The following is a 13,018-nucleotide window of genomic DNA, read 5'->3' on the forward strand; positions in this document are numbered from 1 at the left end:
AATCAATTAGATACAATTACTGATAGTAGTTTTGAAATTTCCTATATCCTTGCTGATTTTCTCCTTGTTCTAACAAATATTGAAATTTCTAGCTATAATTTTGGGTTTGTGTATTTCTCCTCGAGAATCAAGTATTTTGAAGCACTGCTATTGGGTGTTACATTCCCTTGATACATTTGTTGCTTAATTGTTATAAAATGATCTTTTTTGGTTTTTTCCTCCATAGGTACTCACTAATCAGTATTTTACTAAATACTGAGTGGGAACCACAGTCCTCTCCCCTTGCTGCTTTCTTTTCCAATTCTTTGTACTGCTAATTCGTCTTCAGTTCACTGGAATTCCCCACCTACACCTCAGGGCAGACTCTACCTGGAACAATTTCGGTTGTGCCTTGCACAATGGCCTGGAAATTTTCTCCAGATAGTAAGTTAGGGTAACTGTAGGGCTCACCCCTATTTCTCTCTCAGGTATTACTGTTCTTCATTGACTGATGGTCAGTGTCTTGAGGGCCATTGTTTCATGTATTTTGTTCATTTTTTTAAAGTTTTAAATAGTCTCTAGTCCTCCATCTTGCTCAAAAGCATATATGTCTCATGTCTCTAAATGGTAATCTCAGAGAACTTGTTTTTTTTAAAGACAGGAAAGGATATTGACTTGGGAATCAAATACCTAAGTTCTAACTCTACCACTTGTTGTATAAACTGGAAAGAAATCACTTTGTTGAGGCTTAAATTCCTTGATGTTGTATTGTAAAAGTAAAAGTGCTTTGTAAAATATGACATCATATTCAAATGTAGATTATTATTATTAAATGTATAACCCCTATGTGGGTAGGAGTTAGAAGATTTAGCCTACCCATTGTTTTTACCCATATTTATTCCCTTTCTTCCTTTTGTTGATTCTGTTCAAGTAAAGGAATATGTCCAGTACCATTTTTCATGCCACTACCCTGTTTTAACCTATGGCTAGGATGGCCATGCCATTCAGTTCTGGAAAGTGAGAAATAATGGCACTCTGCTAGCAGTCCTTCTGGGTGAACTTTTGATTTCCTGATAAAAGAAGACTTAACTGACATTGCTCCTTTCCTGTCACTTTTTGACCTGAATACAGCCTTGATTCATAGCTTTCTGGCAGCTATTTTGTAAGTACAGGGGAAAGACCAAGTCATCACACAGATCACTGAACCTAGCCTTACTGAGTTGCTGAATTAACATTAACATCACCTTTCTCTAGATTTCTTACTTTATAAGAAAATATATTATTTGAGCCATTACTACTTGGATTCTCTTTTATTTGGTGGTAAAAACATTCATTCTTGCTTGATTTAGGGGAAGAGGGACAGAAGAGTTGACATATATCTTTGTAAGCTGTTAAAAGTTTCTATGAATTTTAGAATCAATAGCAGTGTCTGGCACATAATTACTTGAAAAATATTAAAATATATATGATGGATATATGAATCTTGTGGGACTTTTGTAGATATAAATTGACATGAAGCAAAATCTGAGCTACTTCTACTTGACAGTTTTGATTAAGGGCGCTCAATGGTTGTTCATTATAGGACACTGTAGTGTCCACAAGTACAGGATGGGTTCTTTATGGATTCAGGCAGAGTCCTGGAGCCTTCGTGGTTTCTTCAGGCTTTAGCACTCTTTCTGTGTCAATTTTGTGGGGGCTAAGTCCACAGGCTGGCAAGGGAGGGAGCCTGGGGGTCCAAGAGGCTGTCACGACTCCCAAACCCTGGGGAATCTACTCTTTCTCTTTGGGCTCTCTCTGGCATTCTCTAGTGGTTTCTTCCTCTCAAACCTGTTGTTTGCTGCTCTGCTGTAGCTATTCCTGTCTCTGAGTGACACCGCCCTTAAACTCTTTTTTTAAAAAAAGATTTATTTATTTATACAAGATTGATTGATTTATACAAGCACTGGGTACAGTCAGAAGCGCGGGAGGGTGAGAGAATTCACCAGAGCCAGAGCGGGGAGCAGAGCAGGCAGAGGGACTGAAGCACACTGCTGAGGGGAGCAGCGGGCATGGCAGGAGAGGTCTGCGCACCATGTGGGACCCTCCTCTGGTGGCCTGGAGCAGCCGGGGATCGAACCAGTGCTGCAGAGGCTGCGGGCAGCTTCGCAACCCAGCGCTCAACCACTGCGCCACTGGGGAGGCCCTGCCCTTAAATTCTTAACCTTTAGGCTCAGGTGTGCACACTTTACGCATGCCCACACGATGCTCCAGTTGTCCACAATCAGGCATGCACACTCCAAGCCCATGCTCCCAAGTACCTTCTGCATTCAAGAGCACAGGTGATAGCCACATAGGCTAGTGGTGTAAAAAGCCTGACTATTTGTAGTGCCAGCAAGGCGCAGAGCAGGTTCTTTATTGATTCAGGTAGATGGGTAAAGGAGAAATCCTGGAGACCTCAGTGGCTTTTTCTGGCTTTTAATGATCTTTCTATACCATTTGTAGTGACGCAACCAGATGCAGGGGAGGCAGGGAGTCCTGGTCTCTTTGCTGGTCTCTACTGCACTGTCCTCTGCTACTGCACAGTCCTATGCTGCTGCACTCTGTTCTCTGCTGCTGCACCTGTGATGCCACCCTTATAGTTAGTCTCTCAGCTCAGTTGTGCCCATCTATGCACGCCCACACCAAGCTCCAGGTGCTGCCATCAGGCACACGTGTATGACCACAGGTGTCCATCATTGATGCTAATGTCCAGAGGGCAGAAAAAACCTGATAACTTCCATTTACCCCACACTGTTTCATTTACTGTACAGGCACTTACCTCATTTTTATATAATTATATACACAAGGAGAATCTTCTTAGAGTTACACCAGTACCTTTTAAAGAAGCTAAGTGAACTTAGCTACAGGACACTTTATTACATTTAAAACTGCAGGAGACACCAGTCAAGCTCTGCTCTAGTCCCTCAAAAGGCTGATTTCATATGTGTATTTGTTATGATGGAAAAACTTCTTTGAAAGCAAATACACTGTGATGAGGGAATCCCTAACTAAAGCATCTCTCACATAACTTTCAAATGCCTGGGACCATGGAAGGCATAGTGTTAACATTTCAGTTTCCATGGAAGATGGTTAGTTTTAACAAAGTATTTTTTTGCCAATATTTTGTGATACCAACTACAACAAATCATGTATACTAGTAATCAGAAAGTGAAATAAGGTATTTTAAAATCATTATCTGATTTTAATTTTGTGTAGAGGAAGGACGAAGACTGTAATTAACTTAAAGTAATGAAAATGTGTTTTTTTTCTCCCCTGTGCCTTTTCCCAAAATTTTCCTGAGAGTTTGATAGAAATACCCAGAAATTTTATGACTAATGGAGTGTTTTGATTGGTTTTGTACTAAAACAGTCAAGAATGACAAGCAAATATTAGAGAGTACAAACCTTGAAATGGCAGTTGTTCTTTTGATTTTGGATTTGCACAATTTGTCCTCGACTCCTCTCAGAGTATGGGATTATGAGAAACTAGATGTGATAAGGAAAGAAAAAGGTCCTAGTTACTGGTAGAAATATGGCCAGAGGGAGCCATAAATGTAATAAAAATGCATTCTTAAACTGCAGAAAAAAAATTTTAGCTCTTCCATCTAGGTGGGCAATTCCCTGGGTGGACTGATATTATGAGTCAATCAGACCAAAAATATATGTCCAGAGATTACAAAAAAGATAAACACATTTGTGGGTCGGAAATGCCTCACTTGGTCTCAACAAACTTCTCCCCCTCTGTAGAGGCAGGAAGGGCCAGAGCAGGTTTTCTATGATCCCATGCAGACTGGGTAAAGGAGGACAGAGTCCTGGAACCCTCAGTGGCTTTTGCAGGCTTTTATTGGGATTTACCAGGTACACAGCAGGCAGAGGTGCTGGGCCCCCTCCCCCCGCCAGAGGCTGGCAGGCCTCCCAGCCCCCAGCAATTCCTCACTCTATCTGGGCTCTCTGGCGTTCTCTGGTGGCCTTGTTCTCGTGGTTCTTCTGCTTCTCTGCTTCTTTCGTTCTGCTTCTACTGGCGTCCCTGTGACGCCGCCCCTAAAAGCCCAGTCTTAACCCAGGTGAATCCCATCTACCTATGCCCACACCCTACTCCAGGAGCCCGCCATCAGTCAGGCATTCAGGACCCCAGGGTTCTGTCATCTCTCCTAATGGCGGGAGGGCAGAAAAGCCTGATACTTTACCTTACCCTACACTCTCCCCCCACATTTCACTAGTTAGGGTGTGAGTGAGTGTGTGTGTGAATCTATATTCCTGTTTTTCTTTGTTTGATATAATGCAATCTAATAAATACAGGTTGTATTTATTCAGACTTATAAGTCAAGTTATTACTCTCTTCTTTGTTTAAAAAGACTGGAGGTGGTTTATTTATTTGCTCCATAGGTTTTGGTAAATTCTTGCTTTTGTCAATTCAACAAAGAGTGATTGAACATGTACTATGCTCGAGTGTAGGGTAAAGAAAATATCAGGCTTTTCTGACCTTCCACCATCAGGATAGATGATGGATCCTTGTCCTGAATGCATGCCTGATGGTGGGCACCTGGAATAGGGTGTGGGCATAGGTAGATGGGATTCAGCTGAGCTAAGACTGTGCTTTTTAAGGGTGGCGTCACGGGGACGCCAGCAGCAGCAGAAGCTGAAGCCGAAGCCGAAAGAGAAGCCGAGAAGCAGCAGAACGAACTCCAGAGAGCTCAGATAGAGTGAAGACTTGCCCCCCAGCCCCCCAGCCAGCACCTCTGCCTGCCATATGCCTGGTGAACCCCAATAAAAAACCTGCAAAACCACTGAGGACTTTGACTCCTCCTTTACCCGGTCTGCATGGGATCAGAAAACCTGCTCTGTGGCCAGTCCTGCCCTTACATCGAGGCATCTCATGGTTTATAAAGTTGAATCAAATGTGGTCCCTGATGCTTGTGTCTTCCTATGATCCTTCTCAAGAAGCAGTTTTTTAACAAGAGGGTAATGACTAGTTGCATCGTCAGAATCACCCAGGGGCTTGTTGAAAATATATCTTCCCTGGGCTCCAAATCTTAGCTTAGAGAAATTCTGATAATAGAAAAGGACCCAAGGTGTGTGCTGTTTTAACAGCAACTTCTCCAGGTAAACCTGATACACAAACTGGTATTAAGAAACACTAATGTAAGAGAGGACTAGTTGCAGGAGATCAGCCCACAAGTCCACCAGGTGGATGCACTGGAAATCTACACAATGAGCTGTTGGCTACAGTGGTTTATAGGTCTGTTTTTCCCTCTTACCACAGCTTCAGAACTGATAGTTATAATGTGAAATGCATCCCAGAGCACACAGGTGGGCCCGATTTTTCTGTAAAGTAACTATAAAGCAGAACAAGATCATTATGAAGTTACAGGCAAAAATCTTATCCAAACACTCCCAACATTCTGTGTTTCCTCCTTTACTAGATTGTGAAGTATTCCAGAGCAGTAGCAATCTTTTTTTCTCCCACTGAGCCCAGTATCATAATAGTCATTTGACAGGTGTTTGATTTGAGTAGAATCTTCTCCAACTTCTGGGCTCTTACTATCCATGCATAGTGGATATTTATAAAATATCCATAAAAGTATATATTTACTTATAAAACATTCCAGTCACCCAAAAGATAGGTAACACATAAAAAAGAAAGAGCAAGAAAACAAGCATCGATCATCCCCAGTCTATGCAATAAGACGTTGCCAATATCTTTTTGTTCCCCTCTCGAACTAGCTCCTTTGAAAAGTAACAATCTTCTGATATTTAAGTAAGAATGGGAACATGCACTATGCATGGGATCATTCATCCACTTGTAGGTACTAAGTGCCAGGATGATGTACCTTGGGCAGTTGTTTCTACAATTGGAATTAGGGTTGTCAACAGTGACACAAGCTTTTCCAGACTGCTTTTGCTGCAAGTTGCCCCAACCCGGCTAGCCCTCCAGAGATGGCGTGGCTTCTGCATGCGGACACTTGGGGTGGAAACTACGGGTCCCGGCAGTCCGCGGGGCGAGAGGGCGGAGCCGGGCCGGGGGCGGGGGCCGGACGAGCGGGGGCATTGTGTCGGGAGCGCGGAGCTGCATTTGTCTGCCCGAGGTGCTCGCGGAGCGAGCGTTTTGGTGGCCGGCTGGGGACTGCAAGTGTCAGCGGTGGCCGAGGCCCTGGCGGGAGCCGGAGCGAGAGCAGCCACGCGCCTGCTGACCGGGGTCGCTGGCAAGGGGCGGCGTGCTAGCGGAGCAACATGCAGATAGGCGCCCCGCGCTCTGACGACCCCTCCCGAGGACAAGAGGCCGGGGCCACTCTGGGGCGGCGGGGAGCATGAGGGAGGCCGGGGGCTGGCTCGACTCGGAGCGCTGCTAGGGAGCGGTGCGAGCTGCACACTCGCTGGGGCGCATCGGAGGGCGGGGAGCCGGGCTGGTAGCGCCCGCAGGCGGGAGCCGGCCACCGGGAGCTGTTCTGATTTCCTACGCGGACGAGAGGGGCTCGGAGCAGCCCCCGACCCCTGCGTGCAGCCAACATGGGCAACGCAGGGAGCATGGATTCGCAGCAGACCGATTTCAGGGCGCACAACGTGCCTTTGAAGCTGCCGATGCCCGAGCCAGGTGAACTGGAGGAGCGATTTGCCATCGTACTGGTGAGTGCGCGGCGGCTGCTGGGCGCGGGGCCCCCCGAGCTCCCGGCCAGGCGGCGCAGCTGACCCCGGCCCCCTCCTCTTTTCTCCGCACCGGGAGCGAGCCTGCTGTTCCTGGGGTGAGGCGCCCACCTTCTCCATTGTGGTCTCCCCGACTCCTCTCTGTTCCCCTTCAAGACCCCCGCGCTCAGCGCTCTTGGGGGGTCACGGGATGGACTCGGGGGTCCGAGCGGGCTCCCGGCCAACCCCGGACCCATTGTCTGGCGGGAGAGGCACCTCGCCGCTCGTGTGCCGGGAAGGTGCGGCGTGGGCGTGCAGGGAAGGTAGTGCCGGCCTGGGATGAGGCGGCGAGCCTTGTTGGCTTTTTGTTCTAAGGAAAAGAAAAAAATCCCGACAAACCCAAGTCCCCGAGGACCATCCCGCGGGGTCCGGGGCAGATGGGCGCGTGTGGCTGGCGGCGGGCGCTGCGCCGGGCGTTGCGCAAAGGCGAACTTGGAGAGCGGACGTTGCGGTTTGGCGGAGGGGAGCTCCTCCGAAAAGGAAAGAGAAGGAAACCCGCGACTATGCGGCGCCCCCGTCCCTGAGTAAGGAGGGGGCGTCTGAAGCCGGGCGAGAAAGAAGCTTTACTAGAGCGCGTTCCTTTTGGTCTTTAAATCTCAAACCACAAAAATGTGCAGTTTTGCGGGGACGTGTTGCGAACTGTCCTAACTCCAGGGGCGTCTCGACCCCTCCTGTCCCACCAGCACACCCTGCTCAGTGCCCGACTCCCTCCCAAAATCCCCTCCTAGCTTTCCAGCTCCTCAGATCCAAAACACTAAAGACTCCCTTTACTCCCTCTCTCCCTTTCTTGTTGAGAATGAGTTTCTGGGCCTCTCCCAACCACAGTCTGTCAGTGTGCTGTGAGCTCAAGAGGGTGTGGCGGCCTACCCCTTGCCTACCCCTTGCCAGAGTCTGTACTGCAGTTGCTCTCCAGACTAAGATTTTCAGTATCCCAGCCTCTTTTAAGGGATGTTGGGGGGGGGTGGGGTGGGGGGGACATGCGAGATCGGAAGCCTCTTCCTTACACTTGTACACTACCCCCTCCTAACTAGTTACTTCCAAACTCCACAAGGCTATGTGGCAAGAGAAACTTGTGCTCAAGGCAGCCAAATTTTGTCTGTTGGCAGGTTTTTACAGTATAACCTCACAGTTTTGGTAAAGGACCCAAGTCTCAACACTGGGATATTTAAATTACCTTTCTTTTTGCTTTTATAAGGGACTGGTTTGATATGGAGAATAATGTTCTGGATGGCAGGTCAGTCTTGTGCTCTTTGGGATAAAAGAGGCCACATGCTTTACCAGGCCACCCGGGAAACTCTGGTGTGGCAGGGAGATAGATGAAGCTGCCTGTCTTGCTTTGCATCTTCTGTGATCTCCCACAGCTGCTCTCTCCTTGTGCAAGCTGGGACACTGAACTGAAACAGCATAGGCTTAATTATTTCTCAAGGCAGGCTGGGTGCATACTTGACCCATCTTTCCAGAGACCATCGTTTTTATTCAAAATCCTCTTCCGACCAGACATATGTTTCTTACCTCCTGGCTGTGGGTTTTCTGTCTTTCCATCCATGGGGGGGTGGGGGTGGGGGTGGGGTGGGTTGTGCCTGTGTGTGTGTGTGTGTGTGTGTGTATACTTGAAGTAGAAGGACCAGTGACAGGAAAATCAGTGCAGCAACCATAATAATAATAATGCAATTAAGTCCTGCTCAACTGGGATAGCATTTTTTGTGCCTGAGCTTTCAGTTACCCTGCTGATTAATAACACATGGTATGAATTAATCTTTAGAAAAATAATGTTCTGTCATTAGCAAGGTGGATTTGTGTTACTGTTAAGTCTAACAGTCACAAATTTAATATGTAGACATTTATGATTCTCCATCACAAGTTCCTTGGGGGCCTTGGTTGATTGTTGTGGCTACTTTTGCTCTACTGTGCATCACATGGAGTTACTGGATGCAGATCCCTTCTTAGTTGTTTATAATATTTTAAGCCTCGCAAAAGAGAGAAAAACCAGAAACAAAAATGCAGGCTAACTTTTATTGAATAGAGTCAAAGCTTTTGGGAAAGTGTCAGCTTGGGGGCCCTTTTGTTAGGGATGCACTTGGACAATTGATGTGGTGTTTACTGTAACTCTCCTTAGTCAGCGTTTGAAACCTAACAGAGCAGTTAAATGAACCATCTTTGTGGGCTGATGGAAGTACAGGGTTATGGTGATTTCTCTTGTGGTCAGTTTTTTCCTGAAGTTGTGTATGCAATACTCCCAACTTTTTCTTCAAGAATTGCTTAAGAAATAAGCTCAAACCGTTTAATTATGGAGATCGAGCTTGAAGGACAAATTTTAGATGTCAAGTTGTAAAGTACTTATGAGGGTGAGTTTTGTACCCTGAGACAATGGGAATCATATTGGCATTATTGATAGTAGTTTTATTTTCCAAAATGGTAATTATCGTAGAAGTGTTTTGGGAGGAAAACCAGATAGTAATACTGTTCAACACTTCATAGTAAGTATGGCTTCCATTAATAATTAATGAGCTATTTGAGGCATGGAAAACTATTCTTCCCATTCCCCAAGCTCTAGAATATTTAAAGCCTTGGGGAATTATAAGTAAAATTAAAATGACAGAAGTCTTTATTTCTGAAAAATCTTGAGAGAACAAAACTGTACCTTCACCGCCTTCCTCCCAAGTCTGTGAGCTAAAGTGTATAAATCTAAAAAATAGTATTGGATATGAATGGAAAGGTGAGCTGAGAGTGTAACAGATTACTGAATTAAGATCAGTAGAGGCATAAATTAAAAAAAAATTTCACAGTGTAACAGATTACTGAATTAAGATCAGTAGAGGCATAAATTAAAAAAAAATTTCAATCGTAATAAATGAGGTTTTTTAAATAGAGAATTGAGTTACTGAGCTTCCTGTAATTAGTGACTAGTAAAAGTTGAAACCAAATCTTAAGAGCTTAATCCTCTTAAAGAGGCTGTCATTCCTGAACTTATCTTCAGCATTATTATAATAATGGTTGTAAACTTATATTTAAGGGAAAAGTTTATTGACTTCTTGTTTACATTTAACTATTTCAGGAAGAGCTTAGAAGGTGATGTGCTTTTATGTGTGTCATGTTCTGTTACTCTTTGATGGAAGTTTTTCAGAAATTATAGACTTAAGTCATCTTCAAATCTTTGTTCTCTTAGGAGTATATATTTTATATGTGTATAAAACATTCTTATTTTTGGCCCCACCCATTTATAATTAAATATGCATATGACTCTAATGCCTTTATAAAACATTGTCTCATTGTTGGGAATATAAACATACATACACACACACATAGAAATAGAAATACATATACTCCCATGTCCTTTATTTCCAAAGATAAAGCAATAAAGTAGTGAAGAGTTGTTGATTTTGTCCAAGAATACTTCTTCGTACCTCTCTCCATAATTTTTATGAATGTTTGACTTGTAGTAACTGTTTACAACTTAAGAGGTAAGTCCTCCAATGCCTTTTTTTGAGGAGCTATCTTTTTTTTTGTTTTTAAGATTTATTTATTTATTTGTACAAGCACTGGGGACAGTCAGAAGCGTGGGAGGGTGAGAGAATTCACCAGAGCCAGAGCGGGAAGCAGAGCAGGCAGAAGGACCAAAGTACACTGCTGAGGGGAGCAGCGGGGTGGCAGGAGAGGTCTGCCCGCCATGTGGGACCCTCCCCCAGGCTGCGGACAGCTTCCAAAACAGCTTTGAGGAGCTATCTTTTTTTTTTTTTTTTTTTAAATCTTTTTATTTTATTTTTTTTTTTATAGAGGCATGTTTTATTTATTTATTTTGTTTGTTTGTTTGTTTTGTTTATACATGCACTGGGTACAGTCAGAAGCGCGGGAGGGTAAGAGAATTCACCAGAGCCAGAGCGGGGAGCAGAGCAGGCAGAAGGACCGAAGTGCACTGCTGAGGGGAGCAGCGGGCGGCAGGAGAGGTCTGCGCGCCATGTGGGACCCTCCTCTGGTGGCCGGGGAGCAGCCGGGGATCGAACCGGCGCCGCAGAGGCCGCGGGCAGCTTCGCAACCCAGCGCTCAACCGCTGTGCCACCGGGGAGGCCCTTGAGGAGCTATCTTAAGGATACTTACTTTGAGTTGGAGGGAAGGAAACTTTCAAGCCCTCTATACTAGCTGTAACAAATCAGATTGAACAGACTGTTTTGCAAACATGTTCAAAAAGGCAGATTGGGAAGTAATGGTTTAGGGCAGTATATTTGCCGAATACCTACCAAGCATATACCCTGTGCTTATATTCTCATTTAATTCTCACAATAACTCCCACCATTAGCGGTATTATAAATGAGGAAGACAATATTACCAAAATTGTCTGAAGTTATACAATTATTGAGTAACTAACCTAGGATTTAACTCAGATACAGACCTCTGGTTCTTCTATTGTGCCTCCCTAGGTCTAGAACTGGGGAGGGGGAAAAAAAAGGCTTGGCACTATCAGTGAAGCTTTTAAAAAAATTCTAAATCTGGTAAATGCAGATGCAAACTGTTATGAGATTGGCAGAAGTTTCTTAGAAATAACCAAAGTGCGATTCACTTGATGTTTTCCTTTAGATGTCAAACATTTTGGCATCTTCACTACACCATTCTATTTTCAGGCATGTAGTTAAATATTGATTTGATCCAAAAAAGTACTCTTCAGTTTTTCCTTTCAAGGGAACTTGAAGGAACTTTCAAGTAGGCTTCAACTACTTTGGTTGGGAAGTTTAGGTTTTCCAAATCAGGGAAGAGATAACTTGTGAATACAGTGTGCACACTCCAAATGTAATTACTTGTGAAAGGGACAAGGAGGTCAAGTTTTAATTTATTTCCTCTTGCAAAGTGTTTGTTTCCTTTTAGCCACTTCCCAGGAGAGTCCTTACCATGAAGTCTGCTGAGCAGGTGCGTGGGTAGGAATGTCATTTCTCCTGTTGGAGGGAAAGAATGTGGAGAAAGGGAGGTTCCATGTTATCACACACATTGAGCCGTTACAGTTTCATCCTAGGCATTAGTCCTTGAATGGTTTTATTCTTCAAGGTGGGAATACATGGTTAGGACTGTGCTTAACATTATCAGAGTGCGTTTCATCCCTAATAATACTAATAAAACTGTGAGACTATTTAGGTATCTAGGATAGAAGTTGATTAAAACTTGGTCTCTGAAAGTAAATTGTTTGCCTCCTGTGAGAGACAGCATTGTAAACTGAGAAAATTTGGGGGCGAAAAAGCATATATGCCCTTAAATATATAACCAATGAGAATTTCTTTTACTTGTGGCCTCTCATTTAGCAAACAGCAATGGCGTGGAAGGCAGGAGATCTCATTTCTAGAATCATCTCCGCTGTACCAGCTTGAGCAAGTTAAACATTTATCTGGTCCTTGAGTTTTCCTCCTCTTTAGGAATAAAATGTATACCCCTGTTAGGATAGCCTTGCGATTTACAGAACATGATATATTGTGATTCATTAACCAACTTTGAAGGTTGAAGAGCTTTTGTGTAGGATGTGTGTAGCTGTTCTTTGTGTAGTCTATAGAGAATTCCCCGAGATTAGTGGCTAAAAGTTGCTTATACCTAAGGAGAGACATTCTAACATTTAAAGGTGTCAAAAAAAGGGAGAGCCAGCTCTCAGAGTTGTTCAGGAGGAAGCTGTTTGAAAAATGCTGAAGACTGGAAGATCTTTCCAAACCCCAGATATAGCTAGTGCATTATTGACTTGATGTTGGTGTTCTCATTGAGGTAAACCTGCCATTTGTAGGTACTAGATATAGAATCATAGCACCTGAGTAGGGAAGGAAATCATAGCACCTGGGTAGGGCAGGCAAGCTCTCCTTATAGATTTCTCCTGAGCTCAATGAAGAAAAAAGCAGTATGCTCATGTTTGTTTGGAAATGCATTTGACTTTGCAAACAGTTGCCTGAAGGGCTTGTCTTGATGAAGTGTGGTCTTCTTTTCATACTGACTTGGGAAGTAAGGGCAAAGTAAAGTGGGCTCCTGACTCATATTTAAAGGAAGTAAGAGATGTCCTAAAAGTGGCTAAAAAAAGAAACACTGATTCCAAAATTATTGTCACTTCTTTGCAAGAGGGCGCTGGTTCTTGGAATCCTCTTAAGAACAGCAGTGAATCTGTGTGAAAGAATCGCTTGCCTGGATTGCTTAGGCGGGAGGAAGGGTTATTAGCTGTGCAACTGCTTGACAGATTCCCTCTTGTAGAGTGGCTCCACCATTCTGTAATGGGGGGAACCCTTAATCCCCATCACAGGAGCATGGCTCCACATTTTTGGGGTTATGGTTCTGTAGAGGGACTTCATTGCACTTTAACTCTCATCTACTTGAATATTGGGGAC

General features: G+C 44.3%; 1 protein-coding gene across 4 annotated transcripts in view; it reads left to right on the forward strand.

The window, feature by feature from the left end:
• The first annotated feature begins 6,071 nt into the window (after positions 1-6,071).
• The window catches only part of FMNL2 (formin like 2), a 280,386-nt gene continuing 273,439 nt past the window's right edge, over positions 6,072-13,018 (forward strand). For 3 of the 4 annotated variants that reach the window (XM_054699727.1, XM_054699726.1, XM_054699728.1), the window contains exon 1: positions 6,090-6,620. In XM_054699727.1, coding sequence (XP_054555702.1) covers positions 6,504-6,620 — 117 coding nt within the window. In that variant the 5' untranslated portion in view covers positions 6,090-6,503. Of the gene's footprint in view, positions 6,621-13,018 lie in introns of all 4 variants that reach the window. The other variant, XM_054699725.1, reaches the window with a different exon arrangement.

The sequence above is a fragment of the Talpa occidentalis genome, unplaced genomic scaffold (assembly GCF_014898055.3).
Source record: "Talpa occidentalis isolate TD23 unplaced genomic scaffold, MPIMG_talOcc4v2.1 talOcc4.3, whole genome shotgun sequence".
Lineage (NCBI taxonomy): Eukaryota > Metazoa > Chordata > Mammalia > Eulipotyphla > Talpidae > Talpa > Talpa occidentalis.